Raw genomic sequence first — 17,993 nt, 5'->3', positions numbered from 1 at the left:
GGGTACCCGCGGCATCTGGGGGAGGGGAAGGGGCCATAAAGACAGCACCCGACGACCTATGGCTCCAGGATCTTAGGAGGGATGGTGTGTGGGGCCAGAGGATGCCCCCTGGAGAGGGTGGCCTGGTGACTTTTCACCCTGGCTCTTAGCCTGTCAGAGGTCCACTCCTCCAAAAGAGGAGCCCTTAAGGCTGGTCCCCGGAAAGAGAGAGGAAGGTGATTTCAGATGCCCCCAGCCCCGCCTCTTCCCCTGCATGCGGGCTTCCTCTCTAGAGAACACTTTCGCTTCCTGCTGCTCAGGCTCCCCTCGGAACAGGTAGGGCCCCCAGGGACCCAGCATCTGGTTCTGCACCCACAGCTGCCTCCATCCAACCCTGCCCAGCACCGCCATATCTGGATCTCCTCCCAAGGGTCCTGGAGGAGGGGAGTACCACCTTCCCTCTCCACCTCTCTTCCCTGCTTATCCCTGCGGTGTGCTTGCCCCTGCCCCCTGCCCCCTAAGCTGCCAGTCAGCAGCTAATTGATTTAAATAGCTGTTAGTTATCTGGCTTGCATACAACGCCCTAACAGAAATGGGACCTTCTCAAAAGGGCTAGCCCACTTCATTAAAGGGCTAGCCCACTTCATAAAAGGGCTATCCCACTTACCAGCCCTCCTCCCAGGCCAGTCACCTAATGCTGGGCCCAGGCTGAATAATTCAGATGGAAAGATGGGGGGATGGGGATGGAGAGATGATGGAAAGATAGATGGATGAATGGTCTCTCTCCAGGCTACCCCCCTACTCCTGAGACTGCTGGGGGGAAATATTCAAAAGGGCTCACCCTGAGTTGAGAATCCCTTATAGGGTTCCCTTCTTAGGTATAGTTGGCACATGCCTGTGATCCCAGAACATGGGAAGTGGAGGTGGGGAAGATCAAGAGTAAGAGGCTAGCCTCTACTACAATACACAAGTATGAGACAAGCCTGGGCTACATGAGGCCGTGTCTCAAAAAGAAGAAAGAAAAATTAAGGTTGGGCCAGGCAATGGTGGCACACACCTTTAATCCCAGCATTCGGGAGGCAGAGGTGGACAGATCTCTGTGAGTCTGAGGGCATCCTGGTGGTCTACAGAGTGAGTTCTAGGACATCCAGGGTTACACGGAGAAACTATCTTGAAAAACAAAACAAAAAGTTAAGGTTTGACAGATAAATGGATAGCTCAGATGTGAGATAAATAAGAGCAAGATTTTCATGGAGAATCCAGATATTGGGCGTATGGCAGGCTCTAGAATATTCTTTCAACTTTTCTATATGTTTAGAATTTTTTCTTTCTAATCAAGGCTGGGTATGGTGGTGCATGCCTCTAATCCCAGCACTCGGGAGGCAGAGGAAGGTGGATCTCTATGAGTCTGAGGCCAGCCTGGTCTATATAGAGACAGCCAGGGCTACATAGTGAAACCCTGTTTCCAAAAAAGAAAAAAAACAAAAACTGAATGTGGGGGAGGGTCTGCTAGGCCTCCTCTGAAGGCTGGAAAAGGAGGAAGTGTGTGTCACATTGCATCTGGATAGAGTGCTCTGCTGTGAGCCAAGAGCTTTTCTAGGCTCTGGGTTTAACCGTGGCGGTTATCCAGATCGTACGCACTTGTATGGTTGCAAATACCTCGGTGAAGATCTTGGAATATCCCCTTCTGTTCTGTAAGTTCCTGTTGGGAATGATGCCCTCCACCCCCGAGATACACAGGCCTTTCTCCTGGGGTCCCCAGAGTTGCCTGCCACCCAGCAACTAAAGAATTGCATTGCATGGCCATCCCAGCCAGGCATAGTGGCTCAGGCCTATAATCTCAGAGCTTGAAGTACAAAGATTGCCATGAGTTTGGGGCCAGCCTGGTCTACAGAGCTAGTTCTGGGACAGCCGGGGCTTCACAGAGAGCACAAAGAAACCCTTTCTTGAAAAACAAAACAAAGAATGGCTTTTGGCATAGCTGGGGACCTCTGAGGTCCATTCTGATCAGGCAAGATCTCTGAGCCAGATATAATAGAATTAAATTATTAGCCCTTGCCCTAGATGGAGCAGCCTTGAGTCTTCTCTTCCTCCGTGCCAGAGGCCAGAGCATGGCTCACTGGTGCCTGGCAACATGAGGATTGTCCAGCCGGAGGACATGGTGTCTGCAGCCCCTACTGAAAGGGACAGGTGAGGATACCCAGTGTCCCCAGATCCATCTTTGACCTTTTGTCCCTGGGCTATCCCTGCCTCTTGGACCCCATGTCAATGGCCAGATTCTACTATGACCCTTGACCTCCCGGAACCTGTACATCCCAGGTTGGCTTGGCCACTAACAGATGGAGCAGGCAAGAACTCACTTGGGGTCCTCAGTACCCCAGAGCCACTTCTTCGACTGCAGAGGACACAGAGGGTGTGGCAGGTCCCAGAGCTGGATGCTCAGCATGCCAAGGCCTTTTTGGAGCTGTGGCCACTGGGGGTGAGTACTCACGGCTGGGGGTCACTTCTGACCATCCCTATTGTCAACTTGTATCAGGTAGGAGACCGACACAATGCAAACTGGACTAACCCAAAACTTAGGAAAAGGTTTATGTAGCCCAGGCTGGTCCCCAACTCACTATGTAGCACTAGCTGACCTTGAATTTCTGATCCTCTTGACTTCTCATCCCCTGAATACTAAGATTACAGGGGTGTGTGTGTGTGTGTGTGTGTGTGTGTGTGTGTGTGTGTGTGTGTGTAAGAGAGAGACCACACCCAGCATATGCAGTGCTGGGGATTTAACCCAGTGCTTCATGCATTCAGGGCAGGCACTCTACCAACTGAGTTTATCTCCTGGCCTGTCCTATAGGCGTCACCAAACAGCTGTTTGTCTTTCCAACAGCAAGGCACCTGGCAGCCGGCGTTTTGCAGCCCAGTGACATCAGGGCTGGCTGTTGTGCAGCCCTCTGAGCTTTCCTTGTCTTACCTGGGGTGTGGCCCAGGTCCACGCTATGTGCATCCCAGGCAGGAAGAAGAGAGGGGCCGGGTGCTTTTGTGCCTTTGACCTGACGCAGAACACATGGCAAGGGCCGGGCAGCAGAGCTTTAAAGATCACCTGGGAGGGGGCTGGAGAGATGGCTCAGGGGTTAAGAGCACCGGCTGCTCTTCCAGAGGTCCTGAGTTCAATTCCCAGCAACCACGTGGTGGCTCACATACCTGCATCAAGCTGATTCTTGTCCTCACCCCTCCTCTCCAGAGCTTCCTGGTCACAGGACAAGATCCTAGCCAGGTCCCAGCTGGACAATCCTCATGTTGCCAGGCATCAGTGAACCATGCTCTGGCCTCTGGCAGAGAGGAAAACAAGACTCAAGGCTGCTCCAGCTAGGGCAAGGGCTAATAATTTAATTCTGTTATATATCTGGCTCAGAGATCTTGCCTGATCCAATGATCCACAAGAGATCTAGTGCCCTCTTACCATCTATAATGAGATCCAGGGCCCTCTTCTGGCATGCAGGCAGAACACTGTATACATAATAAATTAATAAATCTTTTTTTAAAAAAAAGATCACCTAGGAGTTATACCGAACAGCCAAGCCAGCACTGAGTACCTCTATGTCACTAAGGAACCTGGTTACTCTTGAACCCACCATCCTCCTGCCTCAGCCTCCAGAGTGCTGCGATTACAAGTGTGCACCACCAAGCCCAGATGTCCACCATTATTATTTCCTATAGCTCAGAATACTAATGCCTTGGACGAGACATTCCACAGGGTTGTGCCTGGTGGCACGTGCCTGTCATCTTACCATTAAGAAGTCTGATGCAGGAGGATCAGGAGTTCAAAGCCAGCCTGGACGACATTGGGTCCTTGTCAATATATAACCGAATAAATAAATAAATTCTCCAGGGAATACAGGATAAATTTGGAAAGGACAGCTGACAGGGTTTGGCAGACCACAGCTGTCCCTCCCTGTAACAGTAAAGAGGACTGTCAGCGCCATGTCCTGCCCGCTTCAGAAACCCGGGTCAAATGCATTTGGCATCAGGGGTGGGGCTCAGTGGCCGGCAGCATCCTTGCATAGTGAGCAAATGTCCCTGGGTTTAAGCACACCCCCCCACAAAAACTCCCCACTTTTTCCAAAGAATTCCCTCAAGCTAAGTGTGTGGGATAAGCCTGTAATCCCAGTACTGGAGGGGGGTTATGAGTTTGAGCCTAACCTGGGCTATGTAGTGAGACCCTTTTGGAGGAAAAAGGGAAGAAAAGAAAACAATACTGGGCGTGTAGTTCAGCAAAGAACCTGGGTTCAATCCTGAGTGAGAGAGAGAGAGAGAGAGAGAGAGAGAGAGAGAGAGAGAGAGAGAGAGAGAGAGCCCACAAACAAAATAAATAAACAAACAACAAAACTCAAAGATCTCCAGGAAAAATCCCATGGCAGATGTTCATCAGTCACGCTGAGGCAGTTGCCCATCCTTGAACCAAACAGTGGTCAGGCAGTAGCCCACCCTATTGGCTAGTTCTGGATCTGGCCCCACCCCCTAGGGTCCCATCCACAGGAACTAGGAATAGAGGTTTCCCTAAAGCAGTCAATGGTTCTCAACATGTGGGTCACGTCCCCTTCAGGAGGACCCATATCAGATATCCTGTGTATCAGATATTTACAATTCATAACAGTAGCAAAGTTACAGTTATGAAGCAGCAACAAAAACAATTTCATGGTTGGGATCACCACAACGTGAGGAAGTGTATTAAGGGTCGCAGCATTGGGAAGGCTGAGAACCGCTGGTCTAAAGGGAAGTGGCCCCAAGCAGGCAAAAGGAAGCATTGCACATACCTGCCTCGAGCTGATTCTTGCCCTCATCCCCTCTCCAGAGCTTCCTGGTCATAGGACAAGATCCTAGCCAGGTCCTGATGCTGAAGACAGGGCCTTCATCAGGAGACGTCAACACCTATCCAATCCACAAGTTTGCTGGAGGTGAGGTACCTCTTCCTAGGTTTCCAGTCCACACTGCAAATGCATCAAGAACTCTCAGCTTTGATCACCAATATCTCTTGACTCTCCCCAGTACCTGCACCCATCACTTAGTCTGAGCTAGCCCGTTCCTTCTTGCCAAGACCGTTGCAGTGGCCTCCTCTCAGGTGCTTTTGTGGCTACCCTTTCCTTACAATGCATGCTGGGCACAGCCAACAGGTGTTCTCTCACATAGACTACATGTTGTCCATCCCTTCCCCAAACCCTGGAGAGGCTTGGTAACATCCTCAGATACAGAGTTAGGAGGTCACCATGAGCCACAGTGCCCTGCGATGTAGCTTGCTCTCACTTGCTTCTGGCCCTCCCTCCCTCCCTGCTTAGACCTTGGGCTCTCTTCTCTGCTCCTGCTAACCCAGCCGCAGCGTGTTGCTCTTGTTCTTCCTGCATCAGCCTCCCTCCCGCCTTGAGTGGTTGGTTGACATAGGCTGCAGCCGTGAGAGCCTCTGTAAAAAAGGTATCAAGAATGCAAGGTCTGGGGCTGGAGAGATGGGTCCTGGTTAAGAGGACTGCCTGCTCTTCCAGAGGTCCTCATATCAGCCGGTTCAAACCCACCTGTAACTCCAGTCCCAGGAATCCAATGCCCTCTTCTGGCCGCTGTGGGCACTGCATGCATGTAGTACACGTGCATGCAAAACACCCACATATAGAAATAAATTTAAAAATAGAAATTAAAATTTTCTTTTCCCCCCCTTTATTTTCTTTTTCTTTTTCTTTTTTTTTTCTGAGACAGGGTTTCTCCATGCAGTTTTTGGTGCCTGTCCTGGATCTCGCTCTGTAGACCAGGCTGGCCTCGAACTCACAGGGATCTGCCTGGCTCCGCCTCCCCAGTGCTGGGATTAAAGGCGTGAGCCACCGCTGCCAGGCAGAAATTTAAATTAAAAAAAAAAAAGTTCAAGTCTAGCTTTGGCTACATATCAAGGTCAGAAATGGCTTGGGTTACATATCAAGACCCTGTCTAAAAATAAAATAAAATAGAACAAAATTAAGAAATATAAGCCCGGTATGGTGGCTCAGGACTATAATCTCAGGCAGAAAGATTGCTACAAGTTTTGAGGCCAACCTGGTCTATATAGTGAGTATAGAACAAAATTAAGAAATGTAAGCCTGGCATGGTGGCTCAGGACTTTAATCTCAGGTAGAAAGATTGCTACAAGTTTTGAGGCCAACCTGGTCTATACAGTGAGTTCCAAGCCAGCCAAGGCTACAGTGAGACCCCGCTCCAACAAAACAAAAAATGGTGAAGAATTTTTTGATGACTTCCATTTGGTGTCAGAGCTGGGATGCAATGTCAGGAGAGGAGACGTCAACTCCCGGGGTGAAAAACTTTCCTTCTCTGAGGGAGGAGTATAAGAATAGAGATTCCATGCCAAGAGGTGAGGGTGGGGGGAGGCTGGGCCGCAGGGGTAGGGTGGAGGAGGCCAGTGGCCACCCTGAAACTTTGCTTTCTCATCTCTTCCCAGGTGTGTCCCTGGAATCCTCCAACCTCTGCTTGCCAGACTTTCCCCATCTCCTGGCATTCCTGTCAGCCAGCAGGTACTGGTGCCCTGGTGGAGTGGCAATGGGGGCCCTTCCCTGAGATACCCCATCCAGACTGAGGTCTCCCTTTTTCCTCAGGGACGTTTTGCCAAGGACACTGCTCTTGCCCACTCCACCTGTAGGGCCTGGAGACAAGGACACAGGTGAGGCACACTGCTCCAGGGGAGGGAGGGGTCAACTTGCTGGTCTCTTTAGTCCAGAGAGACTGGATCTAAGTTAGGACCATATCGGGGACTATGGGAGTCCAGCCCCTCAATAGTCCCCTCCCAGGGTCCGGGAAGAATCTACAACCAGCTGATAATTAATCTTTGATGGGAAGAAATGAATCTATGTACACGAAACTCCTTAGTCCATATACTTTATTATTCTGTGACAGTTACAAGCTTATATTCTGCTCTCATATTTAGCTCATTTCTAGCCTGATTTCTCTCTACACTCGTCTGCGATCCCCTCTAGGTTCTGTCTTAATTCCTTCATCTAGTTCTGTCCCTTCTAGGTTCTCATCTATCTAGTTCTTTCCCCTCTCAGCTCCTCTCCTGTCTCCTCTCTCATCTGGCTCTTCCTCATCTTGTTCTTCCCCATCTGGCTCTTCCTCATCTTCCATCTCATTCCTCTTGTCCTCTCTTGTAACCCTTCAATCTAGTTCTTCCCCATCTCAGTCTGTTCCTCTCAAGTTCTTACCCATCTAGTTCTTCCATTCTCTTCTCTCTTCTCTGTCCTCTCGTGCCCTGGAAGTCCTGGTATATATACACTTACAAGCAGTATTCCCTTAGCAGTGCAAAGCCAGGCTTCCAGGGTCAAATGGAGAGGCGATAAGAATTATATAGGGAGGCAATAACCATTAATTATCACTTGCAACCCCAAAGGGAAGTGACCAATGGGGGAATGAATTAACTAAAGGCTAAATTCATGTAATATCTAAGAAGAGGGCTCTTATGTGCCCAACTACAATCTTAAACGTGGTTGGTAGAAAGTGTTAAGAATCTATAAGTTGCTAGGTCAATGGGAGAAAATAAAACTGTCTTTTTTTTTTTTTCCTGTAGCTCCTATCTGTCCAAGCTATCTGCCGTTTTTCTGCAGGGTGGGGGAAAGTGTGCTCAGTCGCTAGGCAACCTGTGTACAGCTAGATGCCTCTGGTGATAGTTAAAGGGAGATCTGGAACTGGCGGTAAGGTTTGGGAAAAGAGGAAGTAAGGCTTAATTGGCACATCCGCCAGGCCTTCTCAAACAGGTAGCCTGGATGCTTAAGTCTGTTCTTAGAGAGTACAGAGGTATCTCTGATAAGGTACTTTCCTCCATCTGGGGATGGACCTGGCCGGATGCTGCCAATGATGATAATTACAGGGAGGCTTGAACTGGAGTTCTGGCTGGGCATAGCTGTCAGCGCAGAAGGTTATCTAAATATTCCTAAAAGTGGTTAGGTAAGGAGTTAGAGGTCTATAAAGTTAGTAAGGCTGTAAGAAAGAAGGGTCCGAGCTGAATTGTGTAAAGCTATTACTTAACGTCCACCTGACCTAGGTGGTGTCTCCTTGTGGAATTTATCTTAAATCAGGAGACTTGCATGTGGACTGTTATTACTGCTAGTCCTTGAAAGTGGCTAAGGGAGATATCTGATTCCAGAGAAAGTCTTTCTTGAGGCTGTTCTCCAAATACCTGGAATGTGTATGTCCAGAGAGTGATCAGTCCACACTGTTATCCCTTCTTAGGGAAAAGTCAATTGGGAAAACTATGAAGGCACACATGATTTTCATAACAGAATACAGCTGATATATAACAAGCCAAGTAACACCAAAAACTCCTTGGGATCTGACTTCCTCTGGAGGAATTCTCTGATTCCTCCAGGTAGTGACTTTGCCATAACCAGCTGAGTTCTTATGATATATTCCTGCGGCCCGCAGCAGGACCCGATAACTGGGTTTGAGAGAGGTGAATCTGGGCTTGGGGCAAGTATGAAAAGAAGCTGTGGTGGGCCGGGCGGTGGTGGCACACACCTTTAATCCCAGCACTCGCTGGGGATGCAGAGGCAAGTGGGTCTCTGTGAGTTCGAGGCCAGCCTGGTCTACAGAGTGAGTTCCAGGACAGCCAGGGCTACACAGGTAAACCCTGTCTGGAAAACAAGAAGAAGAAAATGGAGGAGGAGGAGGAGGAGGAGGAGGAGGAGGAGGAGGAGGAGGAGGAGGAAGCAATAGCCGCTGTAGCAGTAGGGATGAGACCATCTCCGGTTCCTGACAGAGCTTGAGGACGTGTGAGGAGCTGGGACTGCATTCCTGGTCCTTTAGTGAGCAAGGCTGGCGATGACGCCTCCTGGTTGCCCCCCTGCACATCAGGGACACCTTGTCTCTTCTGCTGGCTCTCAGATCCTGTGCGACTTGGCTGCATCCAGGTCAACACCTCAGGGAGGGTGCTGTCTGTAGTGAACCAGCTCTACCTGGAGACGCATGGAGGCTGGGGGACAGAGCAAGCTCCACAGCAAACAGAGCCAGAGACCGACCAGAAATACAGTCCAGGTGAGCTGGCCGGGGCCTAGGTACCCTGAGGGAGGAGCGGATGGATGCCACTGTAATAAGGGACCCAACCTACTTCTCACATTCAGACCCTAGGAAGCCCACCCCACATCGGGTCTCCTGGGTGGAAGACCCACTGAAGTTGGAAGTGCACCACACTGGACAGGAAGTGCATCATCTTGGACCAGACACTCACCACCTTGAAGTGGCAGAGTACCGTCCTGGAGCGGAAGTGCCCTTTCCTAGGCCTGCTCTAGTTAGTGTGGTGGAAGAGCAGGAGGAAGTGGGCAGTGACAAGCACAAAGATGGAGAGGAAGGCCGCGAGGACCTGCTCACTGACCACATCCGTGCTCTGGCCAGGGCCCGGAGCAGCTATGTAGCCAGGCAGTACCGGTGCCTTCGGGCACGGCTCACCTCAAATTCTGGAAATCCCTACAGGCCCGGGGACCCGGCCACGGAGCTGCTTCAGGATATACGCCAGCTCCTCACTGATCTCCAGAATTACCTGGCAAAGGACCCCGACGTCAGAGCTGTCTTTGGGAGCAGGGAACCTAGGGTCCCTGGCGACGAAGATCTTGGTAATGAGAACTGGAGGGAAACTTCCCAAGGGTTTGGGGGATGCCATGACTCGGTCCAGTATGTGTTCACATCCAACTTTTCATTCCCCACGGGCAAACACACCCTTACTTCATATAACTACTACATCATAGCTCCACTTAACACATGCATTGCCGGCTAGACTCTCCCATCCTTGGAGTGTTCATCCCCCTCCCCGCCCCCCACGCCCCTACTTCCATCTACACTTGTAGGTGGCCCGGAGCAGGAGACAGGGCGAGTAGGGATCAGGGTGGGTCACGAAGGCATTGTCCTCACATGCCACACACCCCGCAGGCTCTGCTGTGGAAGTGGCCCTCTGTCGGGCAGTTCTGGAGCCCCTGAAGCCGGCCCTGTGGACCAAACTCCGAACTCTCAGAGCCCAGGAACTGCGGCTACTGCGCCGGCGCCAAATAGTCTTGAGGGCGGGGGCAGGGCCCGAGGGACAGCACCCTGCCCCAGCCTTGCGGAGCCGGATCCACGCGCGCCTCGCGCACCTGCACGCCGCCTGCGTCCCGCGCCGCAAGGTGGCGCTGCTGCTGGCGGTATGCAGCGACGTCTACGCGGGCCTGGCCGGCGGCGAGAATCAAGGTAAAGAACCTCTGGAGGTCGAGTGGGTTAATGGTGGGTACCCATATCCAAGGGAAGGGTAGCCCATTCTGGAGGCCAGTGCCCACTCGGGCCTGGGGACCCGAAGGACGGTGTGTGTGCCCACCCCTACCAAGCTCACGACCGGTCCTCGGACTTCCTAGAGCCCCTAGGGGCCGACGCCTTTTTGCCCGCCCTGACCGAGGAGCTGATCTGGAGTCCACACATAGGGGAGACGCAGCTGGACGTGGAGTTTCTTATGGAGCTCTTGGATCCAGAGGAGCTGCGGGGAGAAGGTGAGCTCCCACCTCCAGTATGCCCAGACACTGAGAAGGGGGCACCCTCGGTGAGCCCCATCTTCCTGTGCCTCAGAAGGGGAGATGGGCATTCAGAGAAGCCCAGAGGGCCGTGATGATCTCGCCTTCTCTCCCCTAGCTGGCTATTATCTTACCACGTGGTTTGGGGCCCTTTACCACATTGCTCACTACCAGCCCGACTCTGGCCGTGCACCCCAGGGGCTCAGCTCGGAGGCCCGGGATTCCCTGCGCCAGTGGCACCGAAGGCGGACGCTGCACCAGCAAGCCCTGCCCACAGCCCAGGTGACCACCTGTGCGGGATCCAGGTAGGAGGGAAGGTGGGATCTGCTGCCCCTCTGACACAGCCTCCCGTCTCTCCCCACAGGCCAACCTGCCCTTTGAGGAGCCATGGGCAGTAGAGGACCAGTGATGATTGGAGTCCTCAAACCCCGGTCACTTCCGGGCTTTTGGCTCACTCCTCTGCTAAGCAAGATGCTGGAGGCATCTGGGACAGCCGGAGGGTGGGGCTGTTCCTACTTCATACCAACCCTTCCCTAATAGCCATAGCACCCCCCCTTCCTTCCTCCCCTCCTCTGGTCTGCCTCAAGGAGGCTCTCTCCAGCAAACACAACCCCCAAAAACAGTGCTAAAACTACAACCCTCTCACCTGAACCCCTTTGGGGCAGGTAGAATAAAGGCACGGTCCCCCAAAGATGTCTACATCTATGACACTTCACCAGGTCAAGAGATCTTTATAAAAATGATAGCATGGGGCTGGAGAGATGGCTCAGATGTTAAGAGCACTGGCTGTTCTTCCAGAGGTCCTGAGTTCAATTCCCAGCACCCACTTGGTGGCTCCCAACCATCCGTAATGAGAACTGGCGCCCTCTTCTGGCCTGCAGGCCTACATGCTGTATACATAATAAATAAATCTTTAAAAAAAATGATAGACATGCCTGGACCTGAGGTGGGAGCTTATTCTGGATACTTGTGTGCCCTAAGTCGTTAACAGGGTGGCAGAGGTATGGGTATGTCATGAGCCTATGTCCTCAGCTACTCTGGAGAATAGGGTGGGAAGATTACTTGAGGCCAAGACCATGAGGACACTGTGGTATTGAAACATATTAGATGTTCAGGACCGTGGCATTGAAATATAGTAGAGTCCAGGAAACAATGGGATAGACTTTCCACCAGCCTTGAAAACCCTAATCTCTGTGACCCATCAATGTTACCTTATTTGGCAAAAGTGTTTGTGCAGCTGTTATTATTATTATTATTATTATTATAGTTTTTTGCTTTGTTTTGTCTTTTCAAGACAGAGTTTCTCTGTGTAGCCCTGGCTGTCCTGGAACTTTCTCTGTAGCCCAGGCTGGCCTCAACTCACAGAGATCCGCTTGCGTCTGCCTCCCAAGTGCTGGGATTAAAGGCGTGCACCACCCCCATGAACAAACTTGTGCAACTCCAGCAAAGGCTTCTCCCCTCAGAGCTCCAGAGGTCATGTGGCCCTGATGACATCCTGGTTTCTGGCTGAGATAGTGATGTCAGAACTCTGACCCCCAGAACTATGAGCAAATAAATTCCTGCTATCTTAAGACACCAAGGTGATAATGGCAATAATACTTTTTTTTTTTTTTTTTGGTTTTTTGAGACAGGGTTTCTCTGTAGCTTTGGAGCCTATCCTGGACTAGCTCTGTAGACAGGCTGGCCTTGAACTCACAGAGATCCACCTGCCTCTGCCTCCTGAGTGCTGGGATTACAGGTGTGCGCCACCACCGCCCAGCCAATAATACATTTTTAAAGTGCATTTCCTGGGGGGCTGGAGAGATGGCTCAGCAGTTAAGAGCACTGGCTGCACTTCCAGAGGTCCTGAGTTCAATTCTCAGCAACCACATGGTGGCTCCCAACCACCTGTAATGAGATCTGGTGCACTTCTGGTACACATATGGAGACAGAATACTGTATACATAATAAATAAACCTTTTGTAAAAAATTTATTTTCTGGGAATGGTGGTGCAGGCCTGTAATCCCAGCACTTGGGAGGGAGAAGTAGGAGGACCAGGAGATAGAGGCCAGCCTGGGCTACCCGAGGCCCTGCTGGACTCAGTAATAGTGTGCGCACCTAGAGTTTCCAGTGACGGGCTGCAGGTGCGGCTCAGCACAACAGCTTCCCTGAGCGCTCACCGTTGTGGAGCTATGGCGTGGCCTATTTGTCTTGCTTGTTTAAGGTTTTATCACCAGCAGCACACACACACACATACACATACACACACACATCACACACACACACACACACACACACACATACACAATGTTAAGACTGGGGAGATGTCTCAGCAGTTACGAGTCCTGCCTGCTCTTCCAGAGAACCAGGATTCAATTCCCAGCACCCACATGGCAGCCCCAAACCCTCTGTAACTCCAGTTCTAGTGGATCTGAGACCTCTTCTGGCTCCACAATATCAGACACACATGTGGTGCATGCGGGCCAACCACCCATACACATAAAAGTTTTAACTGTTTTTAAAATGTAAGTGAAGGCATCGTAAATTAGGGAATGTACACACTAAGTTGATAAACATATCTGTGTGTTTTCCCGAGTTATGTGAACCTTCCTAACAAATCAATTAACACCAGGGAGAGCCCATAGGAATCGAAAAGCCCATTGGCCAGAAGTAGCGTTTATAATCTGAAACTCAAGACTGGCCCTGAGGCAGCAGAGCTGGGCGCTATCCTGCAGAAGCAAGCCTGTGGGATCTGAGACTATCTCCAGGTAATGTCAGGATGGAGTTAAATTATAGGACACCCATCTTTATTGGCTGTGGAATTTCTTGATGTATGTGTGGGAAACCTCCACACATCTGGTGTCAGAGTGTGCGAATTGTGTGGGGGTGGGAAATGGGTGGTTCTCAGGTCTTACACAGAAATGAGAACATCTTCGTGCAGACAGATTGGACAACGATGTATGAAACGGTAGCAGAAGAGAAGGCAGCCAAAGAAAAATCAAGTGGACCGCACCTGGATTCATCACTGATGCTTGTGATAACACACCATGACCAAAAGTGATGTGAGGAAGAAAGAACTTATTTTAGTTGAAGGTTCTAGATGATTCCAGAATGGCGGGGGAGGCATGGCGTCAGGGCAGCCAGAGAAGGAGGCTGGGAGATCACATCTTCAAACACCCAGAGAAGGCACGGAGAACTGGAAGTAGGGGTGGGGCTGTAAAGCCTCAGGTCCTTCCCCCAGCAAGACTCTGCCTTCTAGAGGGTCCAAAACCTTCCCAAACAGTGCCACCAGCCAGGAGCCAAGTGTTCAAATACCTGAGCCTACGGGGACGGTTGTATACGGGGGTAGGTGCAGGCTCACGTGGGTCTGTGGAAAGAAGTACAGAGGTGCCTCAAGGATGAACTTTCGCTGAGCAAAAGGCCCCTTTATTGTTATACACATCACACCTTTAACAAGTCAATTCCATATACCAAAGTCTTTGATCTGAGCCCCCCAGAGAACCAAATGCAAATTCTCAGTAAGAATACCACAGTTTTCTGGGTTGTTGTTAATAAGTCTGCAAGGCTTTGATCCCCTAGGAAAACTCTCAGCTAAGACTTCAGACAGAAGGCACAGAGAGGTGTGTGTGTGTGTGTGTGTGTGTGTGTGTGTGTGTGTGTGTGTGTGTGTAACAATCACAAAAGGCAGATCAAAGCTAGGTGCTAACACACCAGAGTCAAGCCAGGTGTAGCTATGTGGGAATTCTTCCACCAGGGAACATGTCTCATCAAACCGCCAGGACATCAATATTTAAAACTTCTAAAGATACACAGGGCGGTGGTGGTGCACATCTTTAATCCCGGCTCTCAGGAGGCAGAGGAAGGTGGATCTCTGCGAGTTTGAGGCCAACCTGGTCTACAGAGCAAGTTCCAGGACAGCCAGGACTGTTATATGGAGAAACCTTGTCTTACAAAACCAACCAACCAAACAAAAAAATTCTAAAAATGTATGCCTATCATCCACTGCATTATTTAGAAAGCTCAGGCAGGAGGATTCCCTCAAGTTCTAAGCTAGCCTGGGCCACATAGTAAAAACCATGTCTTCAAAACCAAACTAGACTGGGGAAATGGCCCAGTAGGTAAAGTGCAGGTCCTTGGTATGGTGACAGGTGCTGTAACCCCCCATGAGGTAGAGACAGACAGATATTGGGGGGCTGAGACTGTCACTGGCCTGCCAATCTAGCCAAAACAGCAAGCTTTGGTTCAGTGAGAGATCCTGTCCTTTTTTTTTTTTTTTTTTTTTTTAAGATTTATTTATTTCATATACGATGTTCTGCCTGCATGTGTCCCTGCAGGCCAGAAGAGGGCACCAGATCTCATAGATGGTTGTGAGCCACCATGTGGTTGCTGGGAATTGAACTCAGGACCTCTGGAAGAGCAGCCAGTGCTCTTAAGCTCTGAGCCATCTCTCCAGCCCTGAGATCCTGTCTTAAAAAACAATGTGGGGAAAAGAAAAAAAACAAAAACAAAACAATGTGGGGCCTGGGGAGATGGCTCGGTGGTTAAGAGCACTGGCTGTTCTTCCAGAGGACCCAGACCCCACATGGCAGCTCATAACTGTCTGTAACTCCAGTTCCAAGGGATATGGTACCCTCACAGACATACATGTAGGCAAAACACCAATGCACATGAAATAAAAATAATAATGGAAAAAAAAAAAAAACCCAATGTGGAAACTAGAGAGATGGCTCAGTGGTTAAGAGCATTCTGCTGCTCTTGCAGAGGACCTGAGTTCAATTCCCAGCACCCACATAGCAGCTCACAACTGTAACTCCAATTCCAGGGAGTCTTACACCCTCTTCTGACCTCCATGGGCACACACGTGGTACACATTTATACATGGAAGCAAAACACTCTCACAAAAAATAATTAATTAAATATGGTACTAGCAAAAACCAGTGGGTAAAGGTCTCTGCTGCCATGCCTGACTTGCGTGTGAAGCCTGGAGCCCACGTGGTGGAAGGAGAGACTCAGCTCTTGGTTCTCATGCCTTCACATCTGTGCCCACACATGCGGCTAGCAGGTGAACATACATAAACACACACACACACAAATGTAAATAAGGAGAGAAACTATTGCAGAGCCTACCAATGTGAACCTGCACAGCACACACATGTGCACACAGATGTACACCAGAGAGAGATAGAGACAGCACAACATAAAAAATGGCCATGGTGGTACAAACCTGTAATCCCAGACCTTGAAAGGCTGAGGCAGGGGGCCAGTTTGGGGTCACATAGTAAAACCCTGACTCAATAAAAACAAACAAAACAAAGCAAACATGAACGTGCGTGTTTATGTTTTTCTCCACAATTCCTGAATCATGACCCTGACTTACTTCCTGGTAGTAGGTCAGGATGGTCAGGAGAAACTGAGAGTAATAAATCGAGGTTACAAAGGACTCACCAGTAGACTTGCTCAGGGAATTCTAAGTCGCCCAAGGTCGGATTGACTCACAGCAGCGCTGCCCTAATATGGCTGGGAGGTAAGTCCTCTGACTGATCAGACTTGTCAGACTGTAGGGGATGTCATACCTCGGACATAACTGCAGTTTGGGCTTGCTGAGAAGATGTTCCTGTTGAGATTTGTCCTCTAAGATTGCTCTCTATTAGACTCCATTCCCACATCAAAGCACACACCTCGACCTGGCAGTTCAAAGGGATGGCACTGGCCAGCAGCCACCATTGAGTTCTAGTCTGCCATTAAGTCCTGGTTCTCTTATCAGGGTGAGGTAATGATTCTGCCGGGTAGGCAGGATGGTCTTAGGTAATATTAGCCAACCCAAAAAGAACGATACTGGTATATTTTGAAAGTAAGTGTGACCATAACTTTGCTGTGTAAATTTCCCAATTGCTGAAAATGGCCAGGTTTACACTCTCTTGTCCCTGTTTAATTGTTCGGCGTAACTTGGGGCTGGGACCTTAAGGACGTGTACAGATGAAGAGTGGTGTATGTGGAATGTTAAAGTCTAAATCTTATGTAATTCCTTACTAATGTCTGTTTGTGGCTGGTTTTGGACTACTAAAGAATTTTTTCCTTATTCCCTGAGCGTTTGGAGTAAATCCTCACTGGGAGAACTTAACCCTGGTCCCCACACATCCTGTCCTTTGCCCTGGAGAAAGGAATGCTGCCAGGGAGGCCAGGAGAATCTGAACCAACAGGTTTTTCTGGGTTTCCCCACCCCATCTGTTAGCAATCCTGCCTGTGCGGCCTCCATAAAACCACAAAGGACAGGGCTGGGAGAGCTTCCAAACAGCCCACCTTCCTGGGGGGCGGAGGCTCAGCGGCCGTCCACTTGCCTGGCAGGTACCTTGCATTAGGGTCAATCATCAATAACACACACACACACACACACACACACACACACACACACACACACACCCCAAATGGCCAACTATACCACACAGAGAGTGTGGAAGCCACAGTTGGTTAGCAAATTTAACCGGCTTGGAAGGTGGTGGTAGTACTCTGATAGCTTTGACTGTCAGTTTGACACAACCCAGATCCCCTGAGAAGGGGGTCTCACCTGAGGTGAGATTAGATCAGTCTGTGGGCACGACTACGGGATTATTTTGTCAGGAGGCCACCCTTCCCTAGGCAGGTGGTCCAGGGCGCTCTAACAAAGCCGGCTAAGGAAGAGCCCAAGCGAGCCAGGCGGCAGTCATCTTCCCCGGTCTCTGCCTGAGTTCCTGCTCTGGCGTCCCTCGTGATGGACAATGACCTGGTGAATGGACTCTTTCCGCCTAATTGCTTTACTGGAATGCTTTGTCGCAGCAGCGGAGAGGAAAAGAGAACAGACAGGACCCCTGGTTTCTAGCCCGTACTCGCCATTTTTGTATCGCTCTAGCTAAAATATCCAACAGGTCAGGCTTAAAGAAGGAAGGATGGATTTGGGCTCAGGACTGTGGAGCGGTCCACCCCAACGTGGCCAGAAGGCATGGAGGAGCCACTCAGTTCTTGGAGGGGCAAGTGTGTAGTGGAGGCTGCTCACACGTCATGGACCAGGGAGCAGGTAGCAAGATAGGAACCTGGGTGGTCTGACTTTCAGAAGCCCGCCCCCAGGGGCCCATTTCCTTCAGGGAGGCCTCAACCTCCCCAAGTAGTGTCCACCAGCCAGAGCACAAGGGCTCCACGACAGGACTAATAGTGGCCATTGCAGATTGAAGTGGTAGCATAGGTAATCCACCAGAAGCCCAGAAGCCACATGTGTGGCTTGGTCACCGACTGGCATCCGAAGTGGGAAGCAGTCTTGGGATTGAGCCCTTAATCTCTGTGCCCTGACACTGTACCCAAGTAGACAGTATCAGAGTAGTGTCGGAACTGAATCCAGTTAGACAAAAACTAGCTGGTGTCTGAGATAGAATTACTTGCTCCACAGGGGGAGAAATGGGTGGGGGGTGGGAGGGCATGCGTGCGCACAGATGCACGCACGGCGCATGGACACACACACA

The 17,993-nt window shown here is 50.4% G+C and overlaps 1 protein-coding gene across 2 annotated transcripts; it reads left to right on the top strand.

Moving 5' to 3' along the window:
- The first annotated feature begins 61 nt into the window (after nucleotides 1–61).
- Rinl (Ras and Rab interactor like) lies at nucleotides 62–12,102 on the top strand. Of its 2 annotated transcripts, none has more exons than XM_006981972.4 (12): nucleotides 62–315; nucleotides 2,032–2,169; nucleotides 2,299–2,458; nucleotides 4,826–4,928; nucleotides 6,446–6,518; nucleotides 6,600–6,664; nucleotides 8,878–9,027; nucleotides 9,114–9,602; nucleotides 9,916–10,209; nucleotides 10,371–10,502; nucleotides 10,642–10,805; nucleotides 10,888–12,102. In XM_006981972.4, exons 1-12 carry the CDS (start codon nucleotides 254–256, stop codon nucleotides 10,930–10,932), a joined length of 1,875 nt encoding a protein of 624 aa, XP_006982034.2. In that variant the 5' UTR covers nucleotides 62–253; the 3' UTR covers nucleotides 10,933–12,102. The 2 variants fall into 2 exon arrangements, with proteins under 2 accessions (XP_006982034.2, XP_076434286.1); XM_076578171.1 differs by having other exon boundaries at nucleotides 10,371–10,552.
- The last annotated feature ends 5,891 nt before the right edge of the window (nucleotides 12,103–17,993 follow it).

The sequence above is a fragment of the Peromyscus maniculatus genome, chromosome 1 (genome assembly GCF_049852395.1).
Source record: "Peromyscus maniculatus bairdii isolate BWxNUB_F1_BW_parent chromosome 1, HU_Pman_BW_mat_3.1, whole genome shotgun sequence".
Taxonomy (NCBI): Eukaryota; Metazoa; Chordata; class Mammalia; order Rodentia; family Cricetidae; genus Peromyscus; species Peromyscus maniculatus.
Note: the sequence above shows the minus strand (reverse complement) of the source record. Positions and strands in the feature narration are given on the sequence as shown.